Source organism: Octodon degus, unplaced genomic scaffold (assembly GCF_000260255.1).
Source record: "Octodon degus isolate 3935 unplaced genomic scaffold, OctDeg1.0 scaffold00017, whole genome shotgun sequence".
In the NCBI taxonomy this organism is placed as follows: domain Eukaryota; kingdom Metazoa; phylum Chordata; class Mammalia; order Rodentia; family Octodontidae; genus Octodon; species Octodon degus.
Window position 1 is genome coordinate 13,702,322 of NW_004524593.1, and position 12,836 is coordinate 13,715,157.

Genomic DNA, 12,836 nt, shown 5'->3' on the forward strand with positions numbered 1-12,836 from the left:
CATGAAGAGGGGAGTGGCTTGGGGTTAAGGGACTGAGGATTGTGGCAAGTGCATGCTGTAAGCTGGGCTAGATAGGAGGCCTTGATAGCATCTCTGCATTGGCAAGAGAGGCCTGCAGAAAGAGCACCAGATTCCCACAACAGGGGGCCTCTCTAAGTTTGGAGGAATCTGCATAACACAGTTTGAGGAAGTATCCTGTGTTTGGGGGTGGGTTGCCTCAGCTTTGATGGCTGACCTTCACTCCCCCAGTATCAGCTCGTCACCACATTATTCTGGAGGCGCAGTCCTAGCAGACAGTGGCGTCTCTAGGCCTACCTCAGGCCTAGCAGCATGGAGCTTAAGGTGGGCGTCACCTCAGCTAGACCCATTTGCATTTCTTAAAGCCAAATGAGGGGGTAGAGTTATCCTAGCCAGCTCTGTTCATATCAATACACGAATTAGGGCCAGGTTTAGCCAACATGGAGACAAATGGTCTTTCAAGGAGAGCCAGCCCGGAGGTCCTCCACAGTGGGTGGCTGAGAGCTGTGGAACAGAGTTCTGCCACACCCTAGAGTTGAGAATCCAGCCCCTCATTTTCCAGAGGGAGAAATGGCCCTAAGACCACAGCCACCTGGTGCCAGCTGCAGTCACTCAGAGAAGGGGGTAAGACCAGAACCCAGACCTCTGGGTGTCCGGCCTAGTAGGTGTGCCCCGGCCCCTGGCAGGGACTGCGCATTCAGTCCTGCCCCAACTGGGATGACCCAAGATGCCACCACATCCACACTCTGCCCTCAGCAGAAATCACAGCAGGGGGCCCCTGCGGCACCACACAGGCAGTGCACACCCAGAGGCCACCATCAGCCTTGGGGACACCTCACTGCCCACTCCCACTGCACCCTACACACAGTCAGAGAGGTCCTTCTCGTTTCGGGCCTCAGGGCTTCTCCAGAGGCAGCGAGCTCCCACCTCTCCTCCCCAGCCCTTTGCCTGCTGAAGCCTGGCCTGGATCAGCAGGTAAAGACCTGCTTGCCCTCTGCCTCTCTGAGCAGGTAGTGTTTGTGACCAGAGGGACCTGGAGGGCAGGGTCAACAGGCTGAGCCCAGGGGTGAGGGGTCCATCGAGGTCTTAAGAATCACTCATTAGGGCTAGGGGAGCAGGCGAGGAGGGGAGAAAAGAAGAGAGGGGAAAGGAAGAAGGGGGAGGATAAATACGGCTCATGTTTGTCAAGCACTTCAAGAGCAAGCCCTGTGCTCTGCTTACAGTGACTTGTTTAACTTTGGGGGCAATCCTCTAGGGAAAACATTAGCATTCTCTTCCTTTTCAGGGAAGGAAACCAAGTCCGCGGTGTCGGCCTCAGACCGGGAGGTCTGGCTCCCGGCTGCCTGTGGGTGGGGCTGAGGCCCAGGTGGGAGAGAAGGGCACAGCGCCGGATTAAAGGAAAGAGAGGAAGAAGGAGGGGAGGAGCGAGGGGCTCTGGGAACCAGAGGAGGGACAGGGAGCAGCAGGAGGAGGCAGTAGCGCTCTGAAGAAGCCCAGGGAGGCCTTAGGGTTAGCCTTAATCCGAGGAGATAGCCTCCCTGTGAGCTCTCCTTTTGTTCAAGCTCATTCCTTTTATAACGCAGGAGGGAGTTTGGACTCACGCCAAATCCCTTAAGGAATGATTTACCCCTTAAGCTTGACAACTCAGCACACAAAAGAGGTGCAGGTGTAGTTACGGAAAATTCCCATCACGCTGCACATATAACATGTCCTCTCCTTCCTACCTTAGAGCCACGGATCCATGTTATATAAATTTACTTATCCAGCATAAATTATTGTTACATAAACATTAAGCAAAAAGTTAGAGCTGGGGAGATAGCTCAGTGGTTCAAGTGCCTGTCTGGCAAGTGCAATGTCAGTTCGATTCCTGGGACCAAAAATAAAATAAAAAATTACATCATCATTCAGTGCGGCCAACATTTTTGTGAGAAAATTTTTATTTATGACTTAGTCTACAATGTAAATTCAATAAGGTAAAGTCTTTGTAATCACAAATACAGCTAGTTCACATAGGCAGGATAGTGCTTAAGCCCTTATCAGTGTGTATTCGTTTCTTAGTGCTGGTGCAGCAACTTCGGACACAGGATTTTACCATTCTGGAGGTAATAAATCCAAATAGACACAGATGTCAGCAAAGCTTGGCTCCTTCTGGAGGCCCTCAAATGGGACAAAGAAAGGAACGGTAAGGAGGGAAAAAAAACAAAAACAAAAACAACTGCCTTGGATGGTGAATGACACTGTCTACAGTGAGTGCTTCACCTTTTTGAGCTGCAGAGGCCACCTGCCTTCTTGGCCAATGGCGCCTTCCGCCATCTTTAAATCTAGCCAGGCGTAATGGTACATACCTGTGATCCCAGCACTCAGCAGGCTGAGGCAGGAGGATCATGGTGAATTCAAGGCCAGACTGGGCTACATAGTGGGTTCAAGGCTACCCTGGGCTGTATAGAGTTTTTTTGTCTCAAAAACTAAGAAAACAAAAATCTGGTGGATCCTTCTCCCTCTCCCTCTCTCCCCCTCCTCACAATCCCTGCCTCTAACTTCACTCTCTCACTCAGCCAGGACATCTTCTCTAACTCTCCTGCCTCCTCTTTCAAGGACCCCCATGGTTATATTGGGTCCGCCTGGGTTACCCCAATAATCTCCCCTTCTTGAGCTCTATAATGATGTCTTCAAAGTCCTTTGCCCTAAAAGGTACTCACAGGTTCTGAGGATTAATTAGAATGTGGACATCTTTGGGGGTGCGCATTATTCTGTCTGCCCAGTATGCTACCTAATTTTCCTAGCTTATTAATGTATTTAGACAGGGTCTCTATAGACAGTTCAAGCTGGTCTTCAACTCATGTAGCCTCGAACTCACAGCAATCTTCCAGCCTCAGCCTCCAGAGTGCCAAGATTGTAAGAAAGTATCACCACACCCAGCTGAATTTCTATACTCTGGTAATAGTTACTAAGACGGCCATGGTGGCACACATCTGTAATTCCAGCACTGTAAGCCCAGCAGTTGGGAGACAGAGCAGGATTGTGGCAAGTGTGAGGCCAGCCTAGGCTATGTAGTAAGTATAATTCCAGCCTGAACTACATAGCAAAACCATATCTCAAAACAAACGAAAGCAAGCATATACATCTGAGCCCCAGGGGATTGAGCAAAGCATACTGTATCACCACAAGCACCTCCCAGAGGAATCTAAAATCTGATAGAAGAGCCGGGCGCAGGTCACCAAAGGTCACCCTCGCTCCCGGGTACGAAGGGCTCTGATAAACTTTGCCTGATGTGGCCCTCCACCTCTTCACCACTTGAAGTCACAGCCAGCTCTTCTAGATTTTGATGTGGTAGTTGAATGTGAATTATAGTAAAAAGATGTTGGTTTTGAACCCTTTCTACACTGCTGGAAACCCATTTTTTTACCGTACACTTCACAAGAGCTCCCATGACCAGCTCTGCCGACCACAGTTGCACTCTTGGGCAGTTACTTTTATCAAGGGTCACCCCTGTCAAGCACACTCAGCCTCAGAAATCAACCCTTCACATGTCTGAAGTATAATTTCTGGACTGAAGGGTGAACGTGATGTTCATACAAAATGTCAGGGATCTATGCCAAAGGAGGGGCAGGATGTACTGTGTGTGTGTGTGTGGACTGCTCAGCCCACCCCGGTGACAGGTCTGGTGCGGCATGTGGTGCCTGGGATCTAACCGCGCTTTGCCGAAGCTTGCCAAGCAGGTGCCTTAGACAGCTGAGCTACGTCTCTGGCCCCCGGATGTACTCTTTGGGTCCTTTGGGTAAACCTCAGCTCCAAGAAGCCCCACAGGAGAGGTGTCCTGGCATTGGGCTGGAGGAGGCGTCTACAGGGGCATGCACATGCCTAGGGGAGCCCAGAGTGGCCCAGCCGCTCTGCGCATGGAGGGTTCTACACTGGAACTGTCACACTCAGAAGTGCTCCTGCCTGGTCCAACACCAGTCTCCTTGGTCTCTTCACCTGTGTGTCCCTCCCTTACCCTTCCTTCTTGCGCAGCACAATCCTGAGAAGAGGGAAGCCACGATTATCCTGCTGCAGTAGTTTTTCACGCCCAACTACAGATTTAGTTTAAGTGAAAATATTCCTACTTTGTAAAGATTCACACTGTCCACATGGCTGGATTAAAACCAAGAGATTTAAATCTGACTGTTATTTTTCTACCCCGCATAACTCAAAATAAAACCGATGCTAAACCAAGTCTAAATTAGGCATAAAGATTCTGATTTTTTCAGTTGGTGACTTTGATTTTTAAAGATAAATATTAAATGCTTTAAAAATTATTTTTCCTGGGGTCACACCCACGATCCCAGCACTCTGGAGGCTGAGGCAGGTTGATAGTAAGTTCAAGCCTAGCTTGGACCATTTGGTGACTTAATGAGTCCCTGTCTCAAACACTTTTAAAAATTTCAAAGGCTGGGGACCAAGTTCAGTACAAAGGCCCTGGGTTCAATCCCCAGTACCCGACCCCAACCTTCTTTCTGTGCTGGTTTTGCCACTGTTCAGGACATAAATTGTTTTTACCAGTGTTCAGTGGATGAAAATGAGAAGGAACTCTATTCTGAATTCATAATGCGGTTGGTGAGTGTCACACAGTACAAAGTGAAGGGCAAACAGGCTCCTTGCTCCGGTCCAGGTCTGGCTGAGTTCTCAAAGTTAGCAGCAAGGTACCTTTGGGTAAGGTGAATTACCACTTCCATCTTTCTGTAAAGTAGAAACAATGGGATGTGCCTCGTAGCTCCTAAGGACTGAAGACAATGTGCTTTGCACGTGACAGGCACTCAGGGCATCTCAGCTTCTGCGGTATCTCTCACCATTCCTTCAATTCCTCATCGTCCAGGCAAACACCTTTAAATAGCTACACAGTACAAGCCTGAGCAGAGGTGGAAAAACAGTCCTGGCCTCAGGGTTCACGATCTAGAAGGAAACTGGTTTCCAAACAAGCCCGAGTGTCACAAATTACTAATTTCTATGGGACAAGGCTGTCATCATGGAACTGGGGTAAAAATGAGTGTCAGCTCTGAAGACTCATAAATGTCTATGAAATTTCTTTAAAAGTAGTGTTACTTGGTCTCCTCAGTGTGTCTTTGTCTTTTTTTTTTTAAGCAATCTTTTTATTTTTTTTCAAAGTTTTATTGATTTTTTTTTTCAAAGTTTTATTGATAGTGTGTCTTTGTCTACTCCAGCACCAACACCTCTCACTAGCACCAACACCTCTCACTCAAATGTGCAATCCTTTCTACAACCACAGAATGATTTAGAGAAAGTTAGGAGACACTTTTTGAAAAATATACCAGCAGGGAATTTTTTTTCCTTTTTGACATATCCAAGAAAAAATAAAATAAAACCAGGCCAACAGCACTTCGATATCCTTGGTTGCAGCAACGGCATCCTGAGCAGAGAAATGCTTTGTGTGGCTTTGGATAAAATGTGGTGTATGTGAATGTGGATGTTCGGGAACTGGTTCAGTAACTGGGGGGACGGACATGCCTCTCAGCGCCTCTGGCCCACCCAACGTGTCCGGTGCTGTGCCGTCCACCTGCTCACAGGAGTGTCCTCCCCACCTTCTACCTCAGCCCCAGCTCTTCCTTCTCATGAGTACCTGCGCCGCAACCCCCAGCATCATCCCCGAAGAATGTCAACCACCCTGCTTGGTAATACCTCCTGCAGGGAGAAACTTCTACCTACTACTATTTTTCCAAGATTCTTCAACTCTCTCTGCCAGCCAGTTCAAGTTCCTGAAATTATGATACTAAATTTGTGATAGTCCCAAGGGTCACCTAATCACATGAATTTACTAACTTCTAGCACATAGTTTCATGTACGTACATACGTACAAAATACCTAATGATCCTATTCTTCCTCCAAACCCAGCTTCCAACTGCAATCTTCCTTCCAATCCCTGAAACCCACTTCTTTTGCATAACCCAGCCTAGCAGAGGGGAGGCCATGTGCACAAAACAAAGTGGGTATTAAAACTAGTTTATTTTTCTACTTAACTTTTAATAAATGAGAAGAAACAATAGTAGTCTGTCTCATATAGAACATTTATAACACATAACAATCCATAAAGCCTCGTGGTGAGGTAGGAACAGCTTTGGAAAATAACATAGTCATAAAACATACAAAAAGGTAAACTGTTGCAGCACTAAGACATTTTCTCTGCATCTGCATTTAATGAGATGATAACTGCATTTAACTGTGCCAGGTCTGACCCAAAAGGCAGGCAAGAGCAGACACAAGATCAACACATTATTGAAGTCTCATAAAGAGTCACACAAGACACTGATACATTTCATTGTGCTGTTTCAAGGCAGAACCATAGCATGGCATTGTGTGTCATATATATATATATATATATATACATATATATATATATATATATATATTCATTGTATGTTACATTCCCTTCAGCATCTTTTGGGCAAAGTCACTGAAGCATACAATTTTTGGTTTAAAAGTTTAAATTGAATAACATACAAAAGGCTTTTGTGCCAGTGAAACGACTGCTAAATATTCGAGAGCTTGTTAGTAAAACAAAGAGCGTCGCCACATTATCGGTAGAGCAACATCAAAATAGTGCTATTACAACTGCCATTTCTGAAGACGGTGAAACACTGTGTGACAGTTTCAGCTTAACAAACAACAACAAAAACCCTTCCACCTTTTTCCAAGAGTTTTAACACTGTTTTGTCAACTGTAAGTCAGTATTAAAATAAATATTTCTATAGCGTAGAATTACTCTGCAAAATGAAGTATGTGTGAATATCTTAAGACAGCAGGTTAATGACATGTTCATCATTCAAACTTGTTTTACAAAGTAGAACTCTTCACCCCAATACCACTTAGCCTACTAAATACTTCACATTAGGTTCCGTAGGTCTTTGCTCTCAAAACTTTCCAAAACAACAAGACACAAGCATGTTAACAGTCTTCTACACACTGTGATTTTTTTGCAAGGTGCATCTGGAAATTTTCCCTATACAAATTATACACTCTAGGATAGTTACTCAGCATTTTAATTTCAGCAAAATGATGATTTTATCAGGTTCTAGTCCACATTTCTATAATATAATAATCTTCAGGAAGAACAAAAGGATCACACAAGAGAAAAGTTAACGATGGGGAATGAATTTTCTCATCAGTCAGGCTGCGCTTAGCTGGCAAACTTTTCCAGTTGGTTTTAACTCAGTCGTGTGCAGCACGTCCTTTTCACTAATGGGACACCACGGACAAGTTTCTCAACACATTCTACGCTGCCCTTGCTCACATGGAAGGGCCAGCGGGAGGGATGCAACCCTCAACCTGGTGCAGTGCATGGAGCGGCATACTTAAATAATGGGCTTACGTCTCCTAATGATTCAGGGTAGTTCCCTCATATTCTTTTAGGAATAAGCTATTGTGAAAGTCACTTAAATCCCACAACATTTAAATAAAAACATGTCTTTCTTTCTTAAGGATAATGCTAATATAGCTAAAAATGGGTTAGAAAGTGCATTATAAAGAAATAAATAATTGCTAAAACTCAAAAGGTGAGTCAGTGCCCACTGATTTTGCTGACCAAGTCTGTTGAAAAAAAAAAAAAAAAAATCCTACGGTACCACTGTTACGGCCTAAGCTACTTACAAAGTATGAAAAATGAAATAACTAAAACCTGAAGTCTACAACCTTTGAAAGCACTTTTGAAAAACTAGCCACGGCCCTTGTTCCATGCTTACCGCCCTTCACTGCCCTCTCCTGAGTGACATCTTCATACCTAGGCAACACAGCACCTTTCAGACAGCCCAGAGAGCATCTGCAAAGAAAAACCCACCGAGTGCAATGTATCCTGCCAGACATCCTGGCACAGTGTTGCCGAGATTTTATATGAAAAATTGTTCTAGGATTCTACTAAAGTGTTAAACCAGGCATTACATGACAGTACGATTTGCAGCTTTTTCTCCTCTCAGGGACAATCCTCAATTTCATGTTTAAAAAAAAAAAAAAAACCAAACAGACCCAATCTTTTTTGCAAACATTCAAAGTAACTTACCAGTGAAAGAGCTGAATTACACAATATCAGATACAAACATTAAGATATATTGCAAATTGGCAGGTGATGGTTTTGGCCCATTATAATAAATGTGAATTTACAAACTATGTTCTTAAATTACCTCACTGTCATTGGAAAAAAAAAATCAGCTCATCTTAAATAGGCCCATTGCCAGCAATAGGCTTAGATTAGGGGAAAAACACACCATCTAACCACAAAAGACTATCCCTTTTAAAAGAGTTAACTGTCGTATCCCAATAGTTTTATCTTAAGACCTATTAAGCAATGAATTATTTCAAATCCCAAAAAGGTAACCATCTCAAAAGTCATCAGCTATAAAAGTTACTGAAGTAGTCAGAATACCTCATTTCTAGAAAAATAGAGCTATACATAACTGATATCAGTATTCATTCTTTTGAGAACAAAATCTACATTTTCTTTACAAAGCATAACTCTCAAAGAAAAATATAACTTAACATCCTTAAATACGTGTTGAATCTGAAATCTACAGCAGTAATGAAATAGCCAAGAACAATTTTTGGGTGGTTATTATGACATCTTACAAGGTCAGCCCTGGGGGGTGGGAGGGGAATTAAGTAATGTCAGGATTCTTCATCTTTTCAAATTATCTTACTAAAAATATAATATGCAAACTGATCAACCATCTGAATTTCTTCTCTCAAGTCAGCTCTCAGCAAATGCACAGCCATCACTGGTTGTGCTCTAAGCTGTTCAAATCCATTATTACAAAAAAAAAAAAAGACTAAGGTTTTTTGGTTTTTTTTTAACAGCACAACTTGAAAGGTTAACAGCCTGCATTATATTTTGTGAGTACACTTTCAGTTCGTTTTGTTTCTAATACCAATCTCTGGAAAAAGTAATGCTGGTGAATATGTCCATGTCTCAGATGAACTTTGGTAAAACAAGACGAACTGCAGTTCTCAGAATTTAGAGATGCAGTCTGAATGCTATACTGATCTCAACATTGTTGGTAAACTTTCTCTCTTCCCCTTATCCCCTTCAAGCCCTACTATGTGTAAACTATAATTGCGTCTGTTAATTATTACGCTGCTTATTACTCAGCAACACAGAAAACAGAATAGTAACTGATCTTATTTCCTGCTAACACTCATGAGTCACTCTCAAAGTACGGTGCCATTATGCTATGTAATGATATCAAAGGGCAAAAAGACATTCCTTAAAACGTCAAAGGAAACATTCGTAGATTTTAAAGATCTAGCAATTATAATTCTAACAAAATCCAACAATGGGGGAAAGAAAACCAGAGAAATTCCAGTAACAATTTTATTTATCCCCCTCATTTTGTCATGAGAAAACTGGAAATCCAAAGTCATTGTTATATAAGGGTTATACTTTCAACAAAAATGTAACATAGTGTTCAAACTGGCTTTCAATGGTACTGTGCGCTAACAATCACAAAGTTATAATATAGAACTCTGTTCTGCAGTCCCAGTATGTTCTTACAAAAATAGAATTAATTGTGACCAGACAAGGACTTTAGGTACACTGCTTGGCAAACTTAGAATTTCAATGGTCTTTTTCCTCTTGCAGTTTAAAGCAAAAGTCAACCACCTGCTTTTCAGAACTCACAAAGATGATTCGGGTTTGTTTGGCACTTTCTTAACCTCTACCACCACCGCTGGGCTGTTTTCACCTTTAGTCCTCTTGGGTTTCTTCTCTAGATTGTCACTAAGTTCTAAACAAGAAATGCTAACTGACCGGACCTTTTCCGTATCCTTGCCAGAGTGCGCTGGTGGCCGCGTCCCGCAACACTGCTTCAAAGCACACTGAGTTCTGCAGGCCAGTTCACACGGGACCACGCTTGACTTAGAGCCTACACTAGCAAATTCAGGCTGAATGGTGGTAGCGTGAATTCCGTGATTATGGAAAACGTCCTTAATGGTTTTAGCCACCTGCATGTAGGATGTCGGGTCTTCACATTTTATGTGAGCAGTGGCAATGATTCTGCTTCCAGCAAGCTGCCAAACATGCAATTCATGAACTTCCTCAACTCCTTCAACATCTCGTAGTTCTTTTATCAAATTTCTGATATCAATTTGTTTAGGAACAGTTTGCAGAAGAATAAGAGCAGATTCCTTAAGCAATGGGTAAGTTGTGTAAAAAAGTATACAAACCATGACAACACAAAGACTTGGGTCTAAATACAGCACCCAGCAAGGCCACGCCTCAGAATCTGGTGCAGCACGCGTACTGTTAACCAGTTCTACAAATGGTCTTTTGCAGGGGTCAGGTAAACACGGGTTCACACAGAAATCCCCTTCAGGACCTTTCCAATAAAGGTAAAACAGAATTGCATTTACTATGACAATCACAGACCCCATGGCGTCTCCCAGCACGTGCAGAAACACGCCTCGCATGTTGAGCTGGCCGGCGGCGTCATCCTCCTCCTTGGCATCCAGGTGCTCGGGCTCGCGGATCAGATTCCCGTTCACCTGCACTTCCACTGCCTCCTCACTCCTGGGTTTCTCTGGATCTACAGGGAAATAGAAGTTAGTCATCAGATCAGCTCAAGGGTTTCTCTAAGTATTCCCGCCGGATGCCTCTAAGTGGTGGTGAAGGTGCAAACCGGTTCTTGGAGCAAGTGCGTGGGGAGCACCTGGACGTGAGCTGACACCCTGGGAGCGAGCCAGGACCTGGTGGCCAGGCCTGAATGAAGACAGTATAGTACGGCTGGCTCGATGGATCCTCCCAGCACTCCCAAGGCTCCCAGGGTGTCCTCCCCCCAGGCCTGTGTGCATCCTGCTGGGCTTGGGACAAGCCAAAGACTATCAGGGAAGCTGTACCTAAACGATCAATGCCCTAAAACCTGTAGGACTTTCAAGTCCAAAGTGTTGGTCTTTCAAAGGAATTAAACACCAGAGTAGCTTAATTTTCTTTGGAGTAACACTGTGCCACGCAGAATGAGAAGAAAGCCAGTATCAAATCTTTTCAACACACAACATCAACTCTGCTAATGTCCCAAACTTGGAAAGAAAAGCTGGCTCTCTGCATGACACAACTAGTTAAGTAAGCATCAATGGAAAACAGCAGAAGGAAACAGACTGACTTGTTAACATCTTTGAACCTGGGTAGCAGGAGTTGATTCTTGGGTTTTTTTTTTTGTTCCCCCAACATTTTCCAAATTTTTTGCAAGAACAAGTGTTTGAAAGGAAAAGTTTCCATTAAAAACATAAGATAATACCCAGCAGTGTGGCACATGCCTATAATCCCAGCACCCTGGGAGGCTGAGGCAGGAGGATCACAAGTTCCAGCTCAGCCTGGACAATTTTGTAGACTCTGTGACACCTGTCTCAAGAAAGTAAGTACATAGACGTTGGGGGGTGGGGTAACCCAGAGGTAGAAGGCCCTGGCTTTAATCCTCGGTACTACAGAACAAGAAGAAAGGTAACTCCATGCTGGGTGTGGAGGCTGACGTGCCAGGACAGTTGGGAGAACATGGGCAACAAAGTGAGCTCAAGGCCGGAGACCCTGTCTCAAAAAGAGCAAGAACAGAAAAGATAACTCCACTACAACCACTTTTGTTAGTGCCCCCAGGAAAGTCCTAAGTGAAGTAAATCTTGAGCATGCCCAGACAGGTCCTTCAGCCTGTGATTTTCATATTAGGGGCCAATTAACTGAAACATACACTGCCGTTCATAAACCAAGCCTGAACTAGAATTCATACGCACCGAGTGCATCATTATGAAAGTCCTTCAATAGGCCTAACTACCACTTGGGCAAAGGGAGGCTTCCCACACTCAACAGCTAAGGAGTTGGGGAAACCTGGGGGCTTCCTCTGTTTCCCAAGAGGCCGAAGGAACCAAATTAGGAAACACTCTGACCGGAAAAGTCCCGAGTGACAGCCAAGCGGGGAGCTGAGTGCAGAGCGCAGCGCGATGACAGTCACCTGTGCGCCCGGCCCTACTCGCAGACCCACGATGCACCCAGCTCTTCTCCGCGCGCCCGAGGCTCCACCGCCCGCCCGGCGACAAGGGTCCCGCTCGGCCGACTACCTGCAGCGCGGCCGCCCGCGCCTACCTGCCGTGTCCAGCTTCAGCCCGTTGGAGTTGCTGCTGTTGGCCACCAGGGTGTTGGTCTCCTCCTGCTCGTGCTCCTGCTCCGGGCCCGGCTCGCCCGGGGCCGCGCCGGCGGGACCGGCGCCGGCGCCGAGGCGCGCGTTCCTGGCGCGGGCCCCCTTGGCGTGGCTGTGGCCCCCATGCGCGTGGCCGTGGCCGTGGCCGTGGCGGCCCAGGCCGCTGTGGTGGTGGAAGAGGCACAAGCCCAGCAGGTTCACCAGCAGCCCGGCCACGCCAACACCGAGCACCACGAGCGGCTGCTGCATCTCGTGCGGCTCCACGAAGCGCTCGATGGCCTCCAGCAGGATGGCGAAGCACAGCCCGGTGAGGAAGATGGCGTTCACCAGGGCGCCCATCACCTCGGCGCGGATCCAGCCGAACGTGTTCTTCTGCGTGGCGTGGGTCCGCCGGGCGAAGCGCTCGGCCACCAGAGCCACGACGAGCGCCAGCACGTCCGACAGCATGTGGAACGAGTCGGAGAGCATGGCCAGCGACGCGGTCACGCGGCTCACCACCACTTCTAGCACCATGAACATGAAGGTCAGCAGCAACATGCACAGCAGCCGCCCGCGGTTGCGGCCCCAGCACCCCATGGCGGCGGCGGGGCGAGAGCGGGGGCGAGGGCGCGGGTCAGGCCGCCGAGGCCCGGCTCAACCCCGGGACCCCGCACGCCGCGG

At 46.2% G+C, this 12,836-nt stretch overlaps 1 protein-coding gene across 1 annotated transcript; it reads right to left on the reverse strand.

The window, feature by feature from the left end:
- Positions 1-6,978: 6,978 nt before the first annotated feature.
- Positions 6,979-12,830, reverse strand: Slc30a1 (solute carrier family 30 member 1). The gene is made up of 2 exons (XM_004626842.2): positions 12,122-12,830; positions 6,979-10,577 (listed from the first exon to the last, which is right to left on the reverse strand). Exons 1-2 carry the CDS (start codon positions 12,750-12,752, stop codon positions 9,670-9,672), a joined length of 1,539 nt encoding a protein of 512 aa, XP_004626899.1. The 5' UTR covers positions 12,753-12,830; the 3' UTR covers positions 6,979-9,669.
- Positions 12,831-12,836: the final 6 nt, after the last annotated feature.

What these genes read in the sequence shown, in the direction of transcription:
- Slc30a1 (XM_004626842.2), bottom strand. Translation starts at nt 12,752, where the DNA reads ATGGGGTGCTGGGGCCGCAACCGCGGGCGGCTGCTGTGCATGTTGCTG. An exon ending in GCTGAAGCTGGACACGGCAG is followed by an intron (nt 10,578 to 12,121) that starts GTAGGCGCGGGC and finishes ATTTCCCTGTAG; the next exon opens with ATCCAGAGAAACCCAGGAGT.